Here is a 15,342-nt window from a genome sequence, read left to right on the forward strand (position 1 = left end):
AGCATGAGAGTTTAAAAATGTACACACTGACTAGGGATTTCGGTCTCTGGAGTGTCAATTGTTGCTGAAGAGCATTTGAAAATTAATTGCATTTCATGATTGGCTAAACTCCCTGGAGAACATTTATTATAATGTAAATGAGATATAATTACATAAGTAAATGGTTCACCTGAAAAGTGTTTAACACCTAACTTGCTTCATCAGAAACTCATTCTTTAATGCTGTCTATTAAATAAATGATCACTCACTCAATTTCAAAGCAAGTCCTGCAAACAGGTACCATTGAGCTCTGCACAACACATTAACCGTGCATGATCACCTCTGCAATAGGCTCAACAGAGGAAAAGGAGAGTTGTCACATTAACTCAGTCATTTCAAGCCTTTCAATCACTGCTTTGGGTTTTTCTTTTTTTCAAGTCACTACAACATTTTAAATCACCATCCTCCACAATAGCCTGAACGGTAAATTGCCTTATAGCCCTGTATTTTCTTGATCCATGAAGTGAGTTTTGGCTCCTCTGGGAGAACATGGACCACTCAATCAGCCACTTTGTATTAAAATATATGAAAGGCATCTAAACCACATGTGTTTTGGGAACATAGAAAGGATACACAGACCGCACTACTGCAATGTGATGTCTCACAAAGCAGAAAGCTATTAATATTTCAGTAGCCTCTTTGCAAAGGCTCTAAACAAAAATGCAGAAAACACTGTCACGACAGATCCTTCTGGTGTCAATGGTCTCTATAAATTTTTTCCTAGAACAGCTGAGAAAAGGAATTTTTGAATGACCCTTGAAACTGAAAATACGTTGATAACTGGTACACATTTCACAGCGTGTCAGCCAAGTGCTGTGCCTGTACAGGAAGAGGAAATCCAGCAATGATAACTTGCGTTTCTCAACTCCTCTCTAAAGATCTCAGGAAACTCTACAGCCCTGATATGAGGGACAGAAGAAATATTACTCCACCGTATATAGAAGTTACTTCCATATTTATTAAAAAAAAAAAAAAGGTAAAACTAATTAGTTCTATATTGGTCTACTTTATATGCACTTTCTTTTGTATGTGTGTATGTATATGTCGTATTTTCAAACCCATATAATTTTTTAAGATGTGGAAAACACATAGCACAGTCTTCTGATATTACATTAACATCAACAGCAACACTCAAATTCCTGGAGGAAATGTTATCATTTATAAGCCCTACTAAACAAAGACAAAAGCAATTCTAAACAAATAGGACAAGACTGGCCAGATCAAAGTCCCCTGAACTGAACTTGCTGCCGAACAGGATGGACACTACTGGAAATGAAAGTTTCCTTCACTAGGAAAATAAGAGGAGAGGTTCTTAGACTAGCTTTGGGAACTCCCAGAGATGGACAGAAGTGGCAAAGTATTAGAAAAGAAAACCAATGCTACTTTGCTCAAATTCCAGTTTCTCTGTGGTGGGATGCGGGTAGGGGCAGCAATTACTCTCTGCAAGAATTTACACTAGCCAGGGAACCGCTAACTGTCTTTAATTGCCAGGAGCAGCTCGACTCTCCAGGGCAGGGCAGCAAGTGTTTACATCTGCAGCTAATGATGGCAGCTAGTTCCCCCTCCGCCCTGAAGGAACTGAGCGGCAACCTGCTCCAGGAGCTGCAGGAAAAGAGATGAGTGGGGTGGGAGAAAAGGAAAAAAAATTGTACTTCCGAACACCACCACCAAGAAGAAACTCTAACCTAGAAACTTCGTTTTTAAACTCAATAATTACAGCCTTGTCCTGGTCACATTCATCGCCTGCTGCTGCAGAGATCTCTTGCTTTACTGGTTTGGCTCTGTTCATACCCAGCGCGCTCGAGCAGCTCAGCACGAGAGGATACCTGCATCCGAACCGCGTTCCAGGGCCGCAGACGTCCTGCCAAACTTGACATAAGTCACGCATGCAGTGGTGTGAGCTCAATTCAGGAAAATGTGCTGGTAATGCATGAAGACAGCTGAGCTTCTAATTCCTCATTAAAAGCCTGACCCAAAGCTCCCTGAAATCACTGGAAGATGCACACTGACGCCAACAGAAAAGTCTGCTTTGTAACAGAGGCATCAGGAAGACTGCGGAGAGAAACAATACTGAGGAGCATGGAAACAAAAGGATTAAAATCAACCCTTCCAAACCTTTGTTGCTCCCATAACGCAAAGCTCGGCCCTCCTTTGCTTCCAACGCCCTCTGCGCTATTTGAAATAGCCCCCAAGATGAGCTCCTCTCCTTTGCAGCCCTCCTTGCTCCTCCCAGACAATCCCCTTTCTGCCAAAATTCCTCTCGGGCCCAAAGAGAGCACAGAGGCTCATAAACAGGATCTGAATCTTCTGCAGCAGTACGACACCAGAGAGAAAACCATTAGATAATTGTTTGGCTAATCCAGACTAGGACACTGTCTGTAAATGTAGGACAATAGTGAGATCTAACACCACTGTCATCTAGATTTCACATGCACGTGGGTGTGTGTTTACACCCACGAAACTATGCTACAACACCCTTAGTAAAGGCCTGCGTTAAGTTATTGGTACCAGTACTGTTTATCTGGTGTTAGAGCAGTGTAAACTACAGACATCTTTTACACTGGTGGGCAGGTCCACGCTCAGAGCAGCGGCCGCTGTCAGTGGGGCTCCATCCCTGCAGCTGCTCCTTGGGCACAAGAACGACCCAGAGAAGGCAGCCCAGCCCACGTTCAGACAGCGCAGGCGCTGGTCATTTCTGTAAAGTCCAGCCTAGTGTAGACACTTTGCTTTATTATTAGCACTAATATTAGAAATTACTAGTTCAGGACTGTATAAAGATTCCTAGTATTAGCCACTGTCCAGAAGAGCCCACAGAGGCAAATGTAACCAAGAAATCTACAAATGAAGTGTTTGGTTGTGTGCCTTTTTTTTTTTTTTTTTATACCAAGGTTTAAGTTCCTGATAGGTTTCAGCAACCAGGAAGAAAACGCTCTTCTGCCATTACCATTTCTTTTCGTCCTGTCTGCCTTCTCTCAGCAGAGAGGATCACACTGGCAAAGATATAATTTCATTGGCACAAAAGTACATGAGAATGCCGGGGACTTTTGCAGGCACTTTTGTATCAGTCATGTCCTGCTGTTTCAGATGGGACTGCATGAGGCCATAGACCTCTTCATAAAGTTTCAAGTGGTCCCAGTTCACCTCATTTGTAGACAGATATCCTTCCTGAAAAATGCAGTCTGAATGACAGAGGTCACTGCTCTCAGCTTTCCTTTGCTAGAAGCTCCTACTGGCACTGATCTGTCCACACAGCAGGATGGAGAAAGTTTTCCTAACTCAGTTTAGGCAAAGACACACACACACACACACAAATCCAAAGCAAAAATTCACCAGCTTCGCTTTAAACTAGTGGTTTGAGCTAACACAGATAAAATTATCTGAGGTAAACCAGGGTGTGCTTACCCAACAGACTGCCTGTAAAGTAGGCAGCATTGCAAAACTCAGAAGAAAATATCTAACTGTAAATATAGATGTTTCTAATTCAATAATGCTTATCTATTGAAAATATTTTCAAAACTGCTATTTTCTTCTTAAGCTCAAAGAGCTACCCCAACACAAGAGGAAAAGAATTGTCCATATTTAATCAGCTCTCTAAATTCATTTCACCCTCATAAAATTTTATTGCAAGAGATGATATCAGACACACTTTAAGTAAGAAACCCATGACTCAATTATTTTCTTTTACTGAACTGTGGTATTCCAATTGAAATGAGTCAGTGGTGCATGACAGAATCTACTTATTCCAACAGGATACTCAATAAAAATCCTACTAATGCACCTTTCGTTTAACATATCATTACTGATAGAGAAAACTCATGATACGCAGCTCTGACATTGCTCAGGTGTTTTTGCATTTAGGGCAAAGAAGATATTCCAGAATAAGAGAGAGGGGGAAAAAAAAGTGGATTTAAAGAATAGTGTCATCCCAAAATAATTCAGAGAAAGGGTTTGATACCAGCATTCCCACAATATCTTATAAAATGCTGGCATTTCAATGCAAAGCAAGCTTCCTGCCAGGGAACATAGCCTTCGACTCTCAAGATTTCATGGGATTTGGGAGAAAAAAAGTGAAACAAACAACAACCTATCTTCATAGAAGTTGTTCCTTGTTCCCAGAGGTGTGCACAAGGCAACCAAATTCATCAACTGACAGCTGCAGACTACCAGGAGCCTGGCTTACAGCCTGCCTAAATCTCTGCAAGGAGACATTTAGCATCCTTCTAGTAAGAGCAGTAGTTAAGATAAGTCTGTTTCAATAAACAATATTTTTTACTTACTGATAGATGTAATCTAATATTGAAAGAGAGCCTCACACAAATCACTGTTGAATACCAAACAATAACAAACACTTTTAGCAGCAATTGTGAAGGTTTTCATCATGATTTCAGGAAAACTTCCGACCACGTTTTACCAGTAATCTTTATCAGTTACTGTGGTTCACTACTATTGGATATTTCCCTTTATTTCCATATTTAATGGCATTTTTCTAAACCACCTCACAGACCTGACCAAACCCTCACACTTCACGCCAAGGCTTTTGCATATGCCGTGCATCACTTGACAGAAAATCCAAACATCTCTCTTTCAGTACATCTCAACAACTATCAGTCTTTTTGCCTTTCCATAACCTCAACAGCCAGGTGCAGTTTTGTAAACCTTGAAAAGATTAGAAAGCATTTAAATCTCAAAGAAAAAGATATAGATCACTTTATAAAAACAAAAGGCTGATCGTGAATGTGGGGAAGGAGAAAAGGATGAGGAAAAAGTTTCAGTAAGCTCACATCTGTCAAGAAGATAGACTTCACATGCCTCAGTGTTTTCTTTATCACCTAAATAAATTGAACTATCAACTGGAAAAAGGTCACACAGCAGACAGCACTGTGTGATTTTAAAGCTGTTAGATTTCCCCTTCTCCATTAGAGCTTGACAATAATGTCAGTCTAAGGGCAAATAAAGAAAGTAAGAGTTGGAGAGACTTATTACAGATGCATGGAGTTGGGCTTGTTTGGATGTGGAGGTTTTTTCGTTTTAAGAGTTCATATAACTCACTGTGTACCTTAGTGATCAAAAAGACAACTGCTCACATCCATAGCCCATGGCTCCCTCACTTTTCACCACAGAAACAGGTAGGCAGCAATCACAAGTCTTCCTTTTTCTGGGCATCTGATTGATTTAGTAAGTGAAGTTGAGCTGGACACTTCCAAATAAATGCTAAAGGACAGTGTGTACTGCAGAAGGTAAAATACAAACTGCTAGATTACAGAAAACTAAGGATAATATACCAACAAGTACAATAGTCACATTCAACAGTAACCTGATCGCTACTGTAACTCTACTTCTGGATTTCAAAGGCGATCATGGGGTGGACAACAATGCAACTAATTCAATTCAGCAGCGAGGAAAGAACTATATACTACCAATATTTTACAGTTAAGAACTTTATCTGAGTGACTGCAAAAGTTCATGCTAAAAATAACACGTGTTGACAACTATCAGAAATGATCAGGACATTTTTCAATTAAAAGAGAAGTGTCAGACAGAAACAGTTGTGTCTTGTCTACACTGAAATACTAAGGAAAATCAAAGAGAGACACTACAGCACAGTGCCAGCCCATCACGGGAAGACAGCCTTGCACCAGTTTCAGGCAAAACATTGGTTTCCCACAGTTATAGCAAAAACGGCTTTGTTTTGAGAGAAATACCATGCTGCAGCAAAGTAGCTCACCAATGCTCTGTCTTGATGAGGAAAGAAAATGAAGGCTTTCAACTCGGAGTTAACTCAATAAAACGAACATTTATCACATCCATGAATAACCAAGACACAAGCTCCACCGAGTTACAATTGTGTTACAGTCTGTGGGTGTCAGGGGAAAGAGGTGCTTGTTCAGACTTCCCTCGAGCTGTACATCCCTTAGGCTTGGCATACATTGAGTTGTCTCATTCAAACCCAACGAATAAAACAGAGTCCATTTTTGGCAGCGTGCTCTCTTTAAAAAGCATAAACTTGTTGCATCAGTGGACCATGAAATGTGTATGACCAAGCCTACCAATAAATTCCACCTTAAACGCAAGTGTTTGTTTACACAGAGCTTTCACCTTTTTAATTAAAACAATCCAAGCATGGGCATATGCAAACATTTAACTGCACTACATTTCAGAGATGTTTCCTTAAAAGCCATTCATCAAGATCCAAAACTCTGCATAAAGCCTTGAGTTTACATTTACATTTCCTTGTGTTTGATCTCTTTTTTCCCCAAATTAGTTGGCCATGAACATGTATTACTTCACATGACCTCAAAATTAACTAAGCATTTAGACTCTTCATGCAATGTTTTAAAAACACGGCCTATTTTTTCCAAGTTTAAATGACATATTTTCAATTGGACATGCTAGTTTATGTAAACAACACAGCTGTGCCTAAAGTACACCTCCTTGTTTTCAAACATGGATCACCCTCAACTGAGACAACCGTCATCACTCCATGGGTTGGTTTCTGCTCTACAAACTATTTAGCTGCCGCTAATCCTTCCCTACAGCACCTGTGTAAGTGCTGAGTCTATGAAAACAGGATCATAGTAAAATAATTATTTTTCAATAACATGTGGGCTGAGCCTAATTGTTTCAGTGAAAACACCGGAGCTTACTGCATCCAGACAGCTGTACACGGTTGAAGGTTTAGACCTGGTTTAATTGTCAGCACAATATATCAACATGTGCTTAAATAGGAGCAGTTAAATATTTTACTACTAATTACTTTGCAAAAACATCCACCCACAGACTTGTCTATTATCTTCATTTATTCAGCTTATATCCAGATAAATTTTCTATCTGGTATTAACTGGATTGGATAGATGATGCCTCTTTATCCTAGCCTTAGTGTTTGTAGTCTCAGACACATGGAGAACATCTGCAGAAAGGTAGAGTTCAAATGGAGTTAACATGCATGAGGTTTGCTGCACTAGACTACAACGAATCAAGGTCTGAATAATACACCAATGCCCTGTGCTGCGAAAATTAAAGTTCCAGTTTCCAGTAAAGTTTTTTCCACTACTTCTCTCATCATCGACTCAGTCACTAACAAAGCCTACCCAGGGCTAGCAACTGTAGAAACACAAGTGAAGGCTGGGAATAGGGCTGGGCCATCTTAAAACTTGTGTTACTCACTTTACTAGTTCCCTAAAACAAAACATCCCACATGCAAGAATTCATAAAGGCTAATTCAGAAAAATACTATTTCCATACGAACCATTACATAGTTCAGGGTTTCAGTTACAGACTTTCATGAGCATTTTTAGGCAGCTAACCTTCAACATCTTGTCTCACAAGAGATGCTTCAGAAATAGAGCACAGTAGCCTTCCTTCTCCTGACCACGCCAAAAACCCTCATGATTTAACAAACAGCTCGTACATCAATTGCAGCCCCACACTCACAACAGTTTTAAGACAGTACATGAACTGTTTGAAGGTCTATGCTTACACTGGACCAAAACCAGAATACCATAACTCCACAAGAAATGACAGATCTATAGCACTCTCATGCAGACCAATCTACATCTGAAAATAAAATGGTATCTGCTGCTTCTTGGGTTAAATGCCACCAGATTTGCAGCAGCCTCTTTGAAAAGGCTTACATTTGTGAACAGAGATTTTCTGTTGTGAGTTTGAAACAAAACACAGTGATTATCTAACAAGCATGAACCTGCATCCCGTAATACACGTGCCAGCACAAAGATAAAAGCCAACTCTTACTGGTTGATTTTGAGGAATCAATGTTAGCCATTCAATCGATTTTCTTTTCCATTCAGCACTCAAATCAGACTTCATTCGTGTCTGCTACAGCCCAGTGGACTCTTTCGACACTCCGTAAAGCAGGCATACCTCAGAATAAAAGTCCTACACAAACAGATAGACTGGTCCAAAGGAGGACCTTTATACAACCCCACACCAGACTGGGCTTCAAACAGGTACGTTGACATCAAGATGTATCCCAGCTCTCCACCAAGGGGAAAGCAGTCAAATCCCAGCCTATACCACAACTTCTCATTTTCCATTTTGACTAATCAATACATGAATAAATCTGGTGGCACTCTCAATATCTTTTAAATGTGCAAACAATTTTTTGTTGTTGTTGTTGCTGTGAAGCTGCGTAATTGCCCTGAGGCATCTGCTGGTTTTATTTCTGCTATGATGGTAACATTCAAGTGCTATTAATGAAAGCCTCTTGAAAATTAGAGGAGAAAAATCACCTCTGAGCATATTGGGTGCAGACTGACAGCTTCTTTTTGAACTCCGGTGACATGCTGAAGACAAAAGCTAACAAGTAAAATAATACTGACTTTAATTTAGATTTTTTCAAATATTCATCAGGTATAGTTTTAAGAAACTATTTCCCTTTCCATATGTGCATGACTGCTTACCAATCTAAAGAAATTCTAGGCATATGATGATAAAAAGCAATCCAACCTTAATTTCTTAACTGTAAATAACAATGCCGTCATTCTTAATAAACCAGCATGCTCTATTGAAATGTATTTGCAATTTTTGACCAACAGATAGCTAGGGATGGCCTAACAGTTTTCTTGTCTGATCACAAACTTCATATAAGTTTCTCTTCTGCCAGCTTTCTGACAACTACGTTCAATTAAACGTCTCTGACTTTTACCAAAAGATAAGAATCAGGCCAGTATCAAGCATTTCAGTGAGCTAGCACTTTTATTGCCATCATGGCACTTTAGCACTTAAAACTGAAATATTTCTTTCAAAGAAAACCTAGAACTTCTCTTGTAACAATAGCCTTCTAAACCTGAATGAACACTACAGCAGGGTGAGGGTGTATGAGTCAGAAGACAGCCTGCAACAAAGCTAAGAAAATGAATACCAACAATTTCTTCTCTTAAGGGAACATTCATTCCAACTGATATTTCAAATGTCAAACTGGTATTAACTGCATCAAGCACTGATCAAAATACACAACACAGAGATTGCTGAGAAAATTATCACAAACATCTAAATTGGCTGTCATCCCTAGGTGGAGTTTGAGAAAGCACAAGCCTTTAGCATCTCCCTATGTACCCTTCTGGTGAGGTTTTGTATTTTTGATTGCCCTGATATAAAAGACAAACTATCTCTCAATAAAGTAAAGAAAAAAGGTAGCTAAGAAATTGCACTTGCTCTACCGCCTGCTGATATGTGACCATTCATTAATTTAGGACACCAGGGGAATTGCTGGCTGGCTCTGTGCGTGCACAGGGAATAGCTTTCGGTAATAACTTTGTACCCAATTTGCTAGTGATGTGCTGAATGTTACAAAAAGTTTATACACTCTATAAAGTCTTTATAAGACAGATTGTGATTGTCTCTGTGATTGTCTCCCTCTTGTAGTCCATGATTTCACCAAAATCTAGTTTAAGGAGGTTTTTTAGGAGGAAACTAACTGACACAGTATTAAGCAATGACAATTAGACAAACAAATTCTTAGAAACAGTTTAGATGCAGGTGATTCTGTTAGACAAAGGGATGGGCCAGGTAACTTCTCACCATCTCTTTCAGCCCTGTCTCTTGTGCTTTCAAAAAGATCTATGAAGTTTTTAAAAAGCAAAAAGAAAAAGCTAACGGAAGGAACAAAACACTACCTCAGCATCCTCTGAAAATCAGCATAGCTCTTAGGGGCCTGACAAGCAGGTTCACATGAGCCTCGATGCAGCAATTTAAGACATTATTGCTCCAGCTCTTTATTTTGCTCCTCTCTCAGAAATTACAGTTCCTTATAACAGGGTTAACAGAAGGGAACGTGTGCCTGCTCTCCGGCTGCCCCAGCTCACAGCCTGGTATATTAATACAGTCTACCAGTGACAGTTAGCTCCCGTTAATATGCTACACAATAAGGGTGATTAACCGATGTACTGACACATTCCCTCCTGCCACGTTGTTAGCGGGGCAGTGACATCCAGCACACAGCCAGGCAGAAAGGCTGTAACGCACTGCAGGAAGATTTGCCAGAGGACATTGGTCAGACCCTTTGTAACAAGGCGGCTGCACTTTTCAGCCCCTCATAGAAGTTAGAAAAACCTTATTCTGGTGGAAAGCATAGATCTAAAGAAAATAAAATACGGAATGCCAACAGAATTTTCCTTAAAATAAAGCCACACAACATAAAAAATATTAGACCTACAAAAACCCTACAAAATGAGAAAAAAAATGATATAATGGGAAACTCTAAGCTCTGAGGTTTTCTATAAGAATTATTCATTTTAATTTTGTCCTCCATGCCACAAAGAATTATCCTATATGTTAATGTAAGCAATGTATAAGCATTAACATAATACTTTTTTTTTTAAATCAAAAAAATTAAAGAACCATTTTCCAAGTTGGAATGATTATGCATGACTGAATCCCTCTCCTCTTTCACAGAGTTTTGGATTTTTGAAATACCAAGCCTTGCCAGACCAAAACGAATTCTAAAAATGTCAAAGCAGTACATGACACTTTTCACTCCGCAAAATATTTATATGCCACCTATAGAGCAGTTATCTGTACGTGAATTCCCTGTCACTTTTGATATCCAAAAGTACTCACTTATTAAGTGGAAACGTAGCAAGCAAACCACAGCTCCAGCCCCACTTCAACACAAGGGAGAAATACCTTATTGCCTCAACACGTGCATTAATCAGCAGCACGGTGCAATCCTGCACAGAGCCCATACCGATCAGGCCCAAACGACCCCCCCCGGCCCCCAGCCCATCTCCCAACCTGCAGGCTTTCAACACTCGTCCTCTGACCGACCATAAAATCTGGAGTGTGATTTTTCAGTGTATGTATTTGATGGTAAGCCCATACCGTGAAGGCAACCCCTCCTGTTCACACTCCATACTTTGTATTTCCAACTCCCTGTAACTATTCACACTTCCTAATAACAGTTTGCGGTGGACTTGTATTCTGTGAAGTTCACATAGGCTTAAAAAACAGCAATAATAACCAGCTTATACTTCCCTGATAAGCTGACATTTACAGGTAATGATGTAGTAGACTGCTGGTAAGTCCCTGCTTTAGAAGTACTGACTTACTCTGTGCTTTCCTAACAATCTCCAAGGGTATTACCAAACCTGAAAGCTAAAAATGCTTGAGGGTTTTTGTTGTTGCTTTCTGCGTTGTTTGTGGGGTTTTTTGATTGTTTGGGGTTTTGTTTGTTTTGGTTTCGGTTTTTTGTTTAAACAACAGGGCTAGTTTCTATTTTTGTATAAGTCCACATCAGCTTATTGATCTAAGGGTTGTCACCAGTAAAACCAAAGCAGAATTAGGGCCACCGTTTGTTATTTTAAGAGTTCTGATGATTTAAAAAGAACACAAAATGTTTTTTAAAACAGTTGCAAAAGCCTAAACATATTTGCTAGGTTGTGAAGAGCACCCAATTCAAGCACATCAAAAGTATAACCTAACAGACTATGCAAACAAATGCTAAGGGTCCTAGGAGAGCAAGCCACTTACAAAAAAAAAGCAACAACTCTGAAAACGTGTTAGCTACACATCTGTTTTTGGGGTTTCTTTCCACAGTCAGTCAGTCTGCACATTAGAGATCAGAGAAGCTGTGTTCACCCTGCCAGTGATAAGACACTGTCCACCGATAAGAAGATAAGGATTACTCTCTGCTACTACAAATGCTTTGAGGTGCATTTTTGTGTGCCATTGGTTTTGAGTAAGAATTTAAACATAAGATTTTGAGATAAATAAGACTGTGTGTACAAGGTCTTTATTGAAACCCAAGTCCACCTATTGCTATTTTTATTTCTTCTTCACCCATACTTCTATCACTGTCCTAATCAGAGTTCCTATTTAAGGCTGAGAAACCACCAGACAAGGCACTACTTAAAAACACGCAGATACAAAAATGTCTTTGATTTGAGCTATAACTAAAGCGTTGCACCAACCTGATTTTTCAGCCCCACTTACGATGTCCTTCACTCAAGCACACTAGTCCTTCTACCTCTCAATGGCTGGCATCTAAATGGTTGCAAGATAAAGCTTGCGTAGTGCAAGCCAGCAGCAGGATGGCTGCTCGTATTTAAGACGGGCACGCTCAAGAGAATTATCTTGGGTTATGCCCAACAAATCTGTGTCCCAAAGAGTTTATCACCTAAATCAGAATGTTTTCAACACTGCTTTTGAGTGTCTGTATTTTGAAGAGACTAGAATGAAGGCACTCTTTGTTTTTTTTTATTAAATGGGTTGATTTATCTTCACCCGAACGTTTGCTTTCCTGCAGTTATTAAACTGTCTGACTTTCAGGTGAATGCACAGTGAACAAAGGACTGCTCCACTTTCACTTATCTAAATTCTGCCAGATCAATAAACACCCAAGCAGTGGAGACAATCTTTGTAATTCACAATTAAAGAGTCCAGCCTGACTGAAAACCAATGAATATGGCAATAGCCGAATGGATAGACCGTACCCAAACAAAACTACACCATAGCACTCGGTATCTACAACTCCAAGTGACTGATCACTTGCTTTCAGTTTCTTTGAACTCAGCCTCTATCCACATTTGTAGATAACACATTAAAGACAAAGATAGATACACACAGAATAATCATGCAAGCCAGAGCTAAGAAACAGTGCAAAGTCAATGCCTTTGAGGTTTGACAGAGCGTACCCAAACCAAATCCACTTCCCACTATGAGCAATCAATTAACCCCTCCACAGCACAGCACCCGAAGCAGATCAAAGCCACGCCAGCCCACAGGTACCCCAGAAATGAGCCCATCTCACCCCTTTGTTCTGAGAAATAAATACACTGACCTCATCCTGCCACGGGAGCTGCAGGATTGCAAGAAACGGGCACAGGCGTAAATGTCTAATCCCGCAACCCAGAGACAACACAACAGCAGTTGTTGAGTATTTCATTGCTCACTTGAATTCTACAAAAGGAATACCACATCCCCAGATGAGAAACACGCCATTCATAATGAAACAGCGAAGTCGGGCATATAGCAGAATGACTTGGTCTCCAGGAGCATCTAGCTGCACGCTGCAGCTGCTACCAAGGATGCAATCAAAGGGGGTTTTTAGGCTCTTCTTCCGCTAGCAAACAGTGCCAAAGGTGTGAGATAGCATCACTAATTCTATTTTTTTCAGCTTTTCTTTTGCTGTACATGCAGAACAAATATAAAGGCTTCCTGACAGGATCTAGAACTGCAGTTCAAAGCACCTAAAAATCTCATGCGAATAATACCAGGAGTTTAGAAAGCAACGCTAATATGGAAATTGGAACATTTCCTAACAAATACAACCAAACTTTCCAAGACAAGAGATCCTCAGCGCCAGATTGCCTGTCCCCAGGGAACAGCAAAGTATGCAGATAATTAAGCTTCCTTGAGTTTACAACTTGTAACCTTCATGTCATTTTATGGAAACAAACTATATTTAAGGAGAAAAAAAAGAAAGAAAATATTTACATTTTGACAACATACAACTTGTTCACATGAACGACCACCAAATAAGTTCCCATATGTTATCAGAAGGAGGTTTACAGTATGATATGACCTAGTGTACAAATCCAAGACTTTCAAAGTATGGCTCACATCCCGCTGTCAGCGCTCTGCAGCCCCCAAACCCATCCTTCACTTATGGTTATTCAGCTCCTCTGCAACTGTTTTCACTGAAGTATTTTTAGCATCCATCTGAAAAATACATATTTTGCCCTCTGGAAAGAAGCTAATTGCACCACCACCTTTGTTCCACGTTGTCCCGTTTTCCTCCTCTGTCCTTTTCAGCTACCGGGTCCCAATTTCCTTCTTCCCCTCCCGTTTTTTGAACTCTTTCTACAACTGTTTCTTTCCTAATCTTTGATAGCCTTGTTTCTCCGTGGTCATGCTTAGCCATGTTATCACCTTTGTCTTCCTTTACCTAGTGTACTTCCAAGCTCTCTACCTCACCTCCTTGCCACCTCGCTTTTGACCGACTGCTCCTCTGTCGCTGGTGTCACTCCACCTCTAAGTGCAGGTCCTGTACCCTCTTTTACCACCACAGCGACGCTCCTAGCAGACTCCCTCATGCCAGTTTCTCCTAGAAAGTTGTCAAACTTTAACTGTAGACACCACCAGAAATAAAGTATCCTATGAGGTTGTGACTCGCCAGCTCCCTGAAGATCACAACAGGATTTTCACGATAGACACGAAACATAGACTTGGTACTCTGAACAGCCTGAAGGAAGAGGATGTCAAATAGCCTGTGAGCCCTGCAGCAGGCATACGGGTTGTATGGATCTGTGCCTCTGCATTTCTTGCAGCTCTTTTTATTCCGTGTATCATAGTGCAAACGCAGGGAAGAAGTCCATCACCAACCTTATGAAAATGCAAACTAAAAAAAAATACAGACCACATTCTGAACCTGCCCTTCTCATTTTGGGTGGGGGCATCAACACAAGCAAGAGATACGGGTAATTTGTACGACATTTTTTTCCACATGCGGACAACACCCTGAAATGATAAGGGTAGACAGTTTGGCACCCATATTTTGTTCACAAGGAACGGTCCCAAACTTTTTTCTTTTAAGGAAGGACAGGGAACACCTGACCTATTTCCAGCCATGACATGTCCATTGATAGCCCATCCTCACGAAGACAGCACTCACTCTCAATCCACCCCATTACCCCTATTGCAAAAGAGCTGAATATCATTCCCACAACTTCCAACCCGAACAACTTATCACAGGCCAAGTTCACACAGCACAAGCTCCAGGAGGTCGTACATCCTTGGGACAACACAGTGAAATGGTATTTTTTGCTTAGGGAAGACACATTCTAGCAATAAGCCTTCACTGAGGCACGGTCTCCAGCAATGGAGGTGATACACACCAAGAGGGGAAACGCACCAACTGTGTTTCCTTCGCAGAGGAATGGCACCCGAGCGGTGTAAGAAAAGGCGGGAACAGGACAAGCATTTCTTGTGTAACATTTCTATGGGGGACATTTCTCACACGCATGTGTAAAACACACCCCTAGCTTGCCTGTGGGCAACTTCTCAAAGATGCCTGTCCTGACGAGGGGCCCCACTCAAGCCATCCCTCAGAGACCAGCACCACACGAGGTGCACGCCGGCAGGGTTTCGGTCCTTGGGGACCGCCACACGGCATGGCGCCCGTCGCCTCACACCTCCTCCCTCCACAGGTGCCTGAGGAGCCCCCAGGACTCCTCACGGGGTGGAGGACCGAGGTGACACTCTCAGCCAGCGGGACCACGCATGTTGCTTCCACACCTGAGGGGACACGCGCATGGCCCGGCGGCGAGGGGCTACCGGCCCAGCACGAGG

The 15,342-nt window shown here is 41.1% G+C and overlaps 1 protein-coding gene across 1 annotated transcript in view; it reads right to left on the minus strand.

Annotated features, from left to right (window-relative positions):
* Positions 1 to 14,087, minus strand: part of LOC104157710 (RING finger protein unkempt homolog) — a gene marked incomplete at its 3' end in the record, with an annotated part of 27,155 nt that extends 13,068 nt beyond the window's left edge. The window contains exon 1 of the mRNA XM_009695147.1: positions 13,969 to 14,087. Within this exon, the coding sequence (XP_009693449.1) occupies positions 13,969 to 14,087 (119 nt within the window). The remainder of the gene's footprint in view (positions 1 to 13,968) is intronic.
* Between the last annotated feature and the right edge of the window lie 1,255 nt (positions 14,088 to 15,342).

This window comes from Cariama cristata, unplaced genomic scaffold (assembly GCF_000690535.1).
Source record: "Cariama cristata isolate BGI_N322 unplaced genomic scaffold, ASM69053v1 scaffold14262, whole genome shotgun sequence".
Taxonomy (NCBI): Eukaryota; Metazoa; Chordata; class Aves; order Cariamiformes; family Cariamidae; genus Cariama; species Cariama cristata.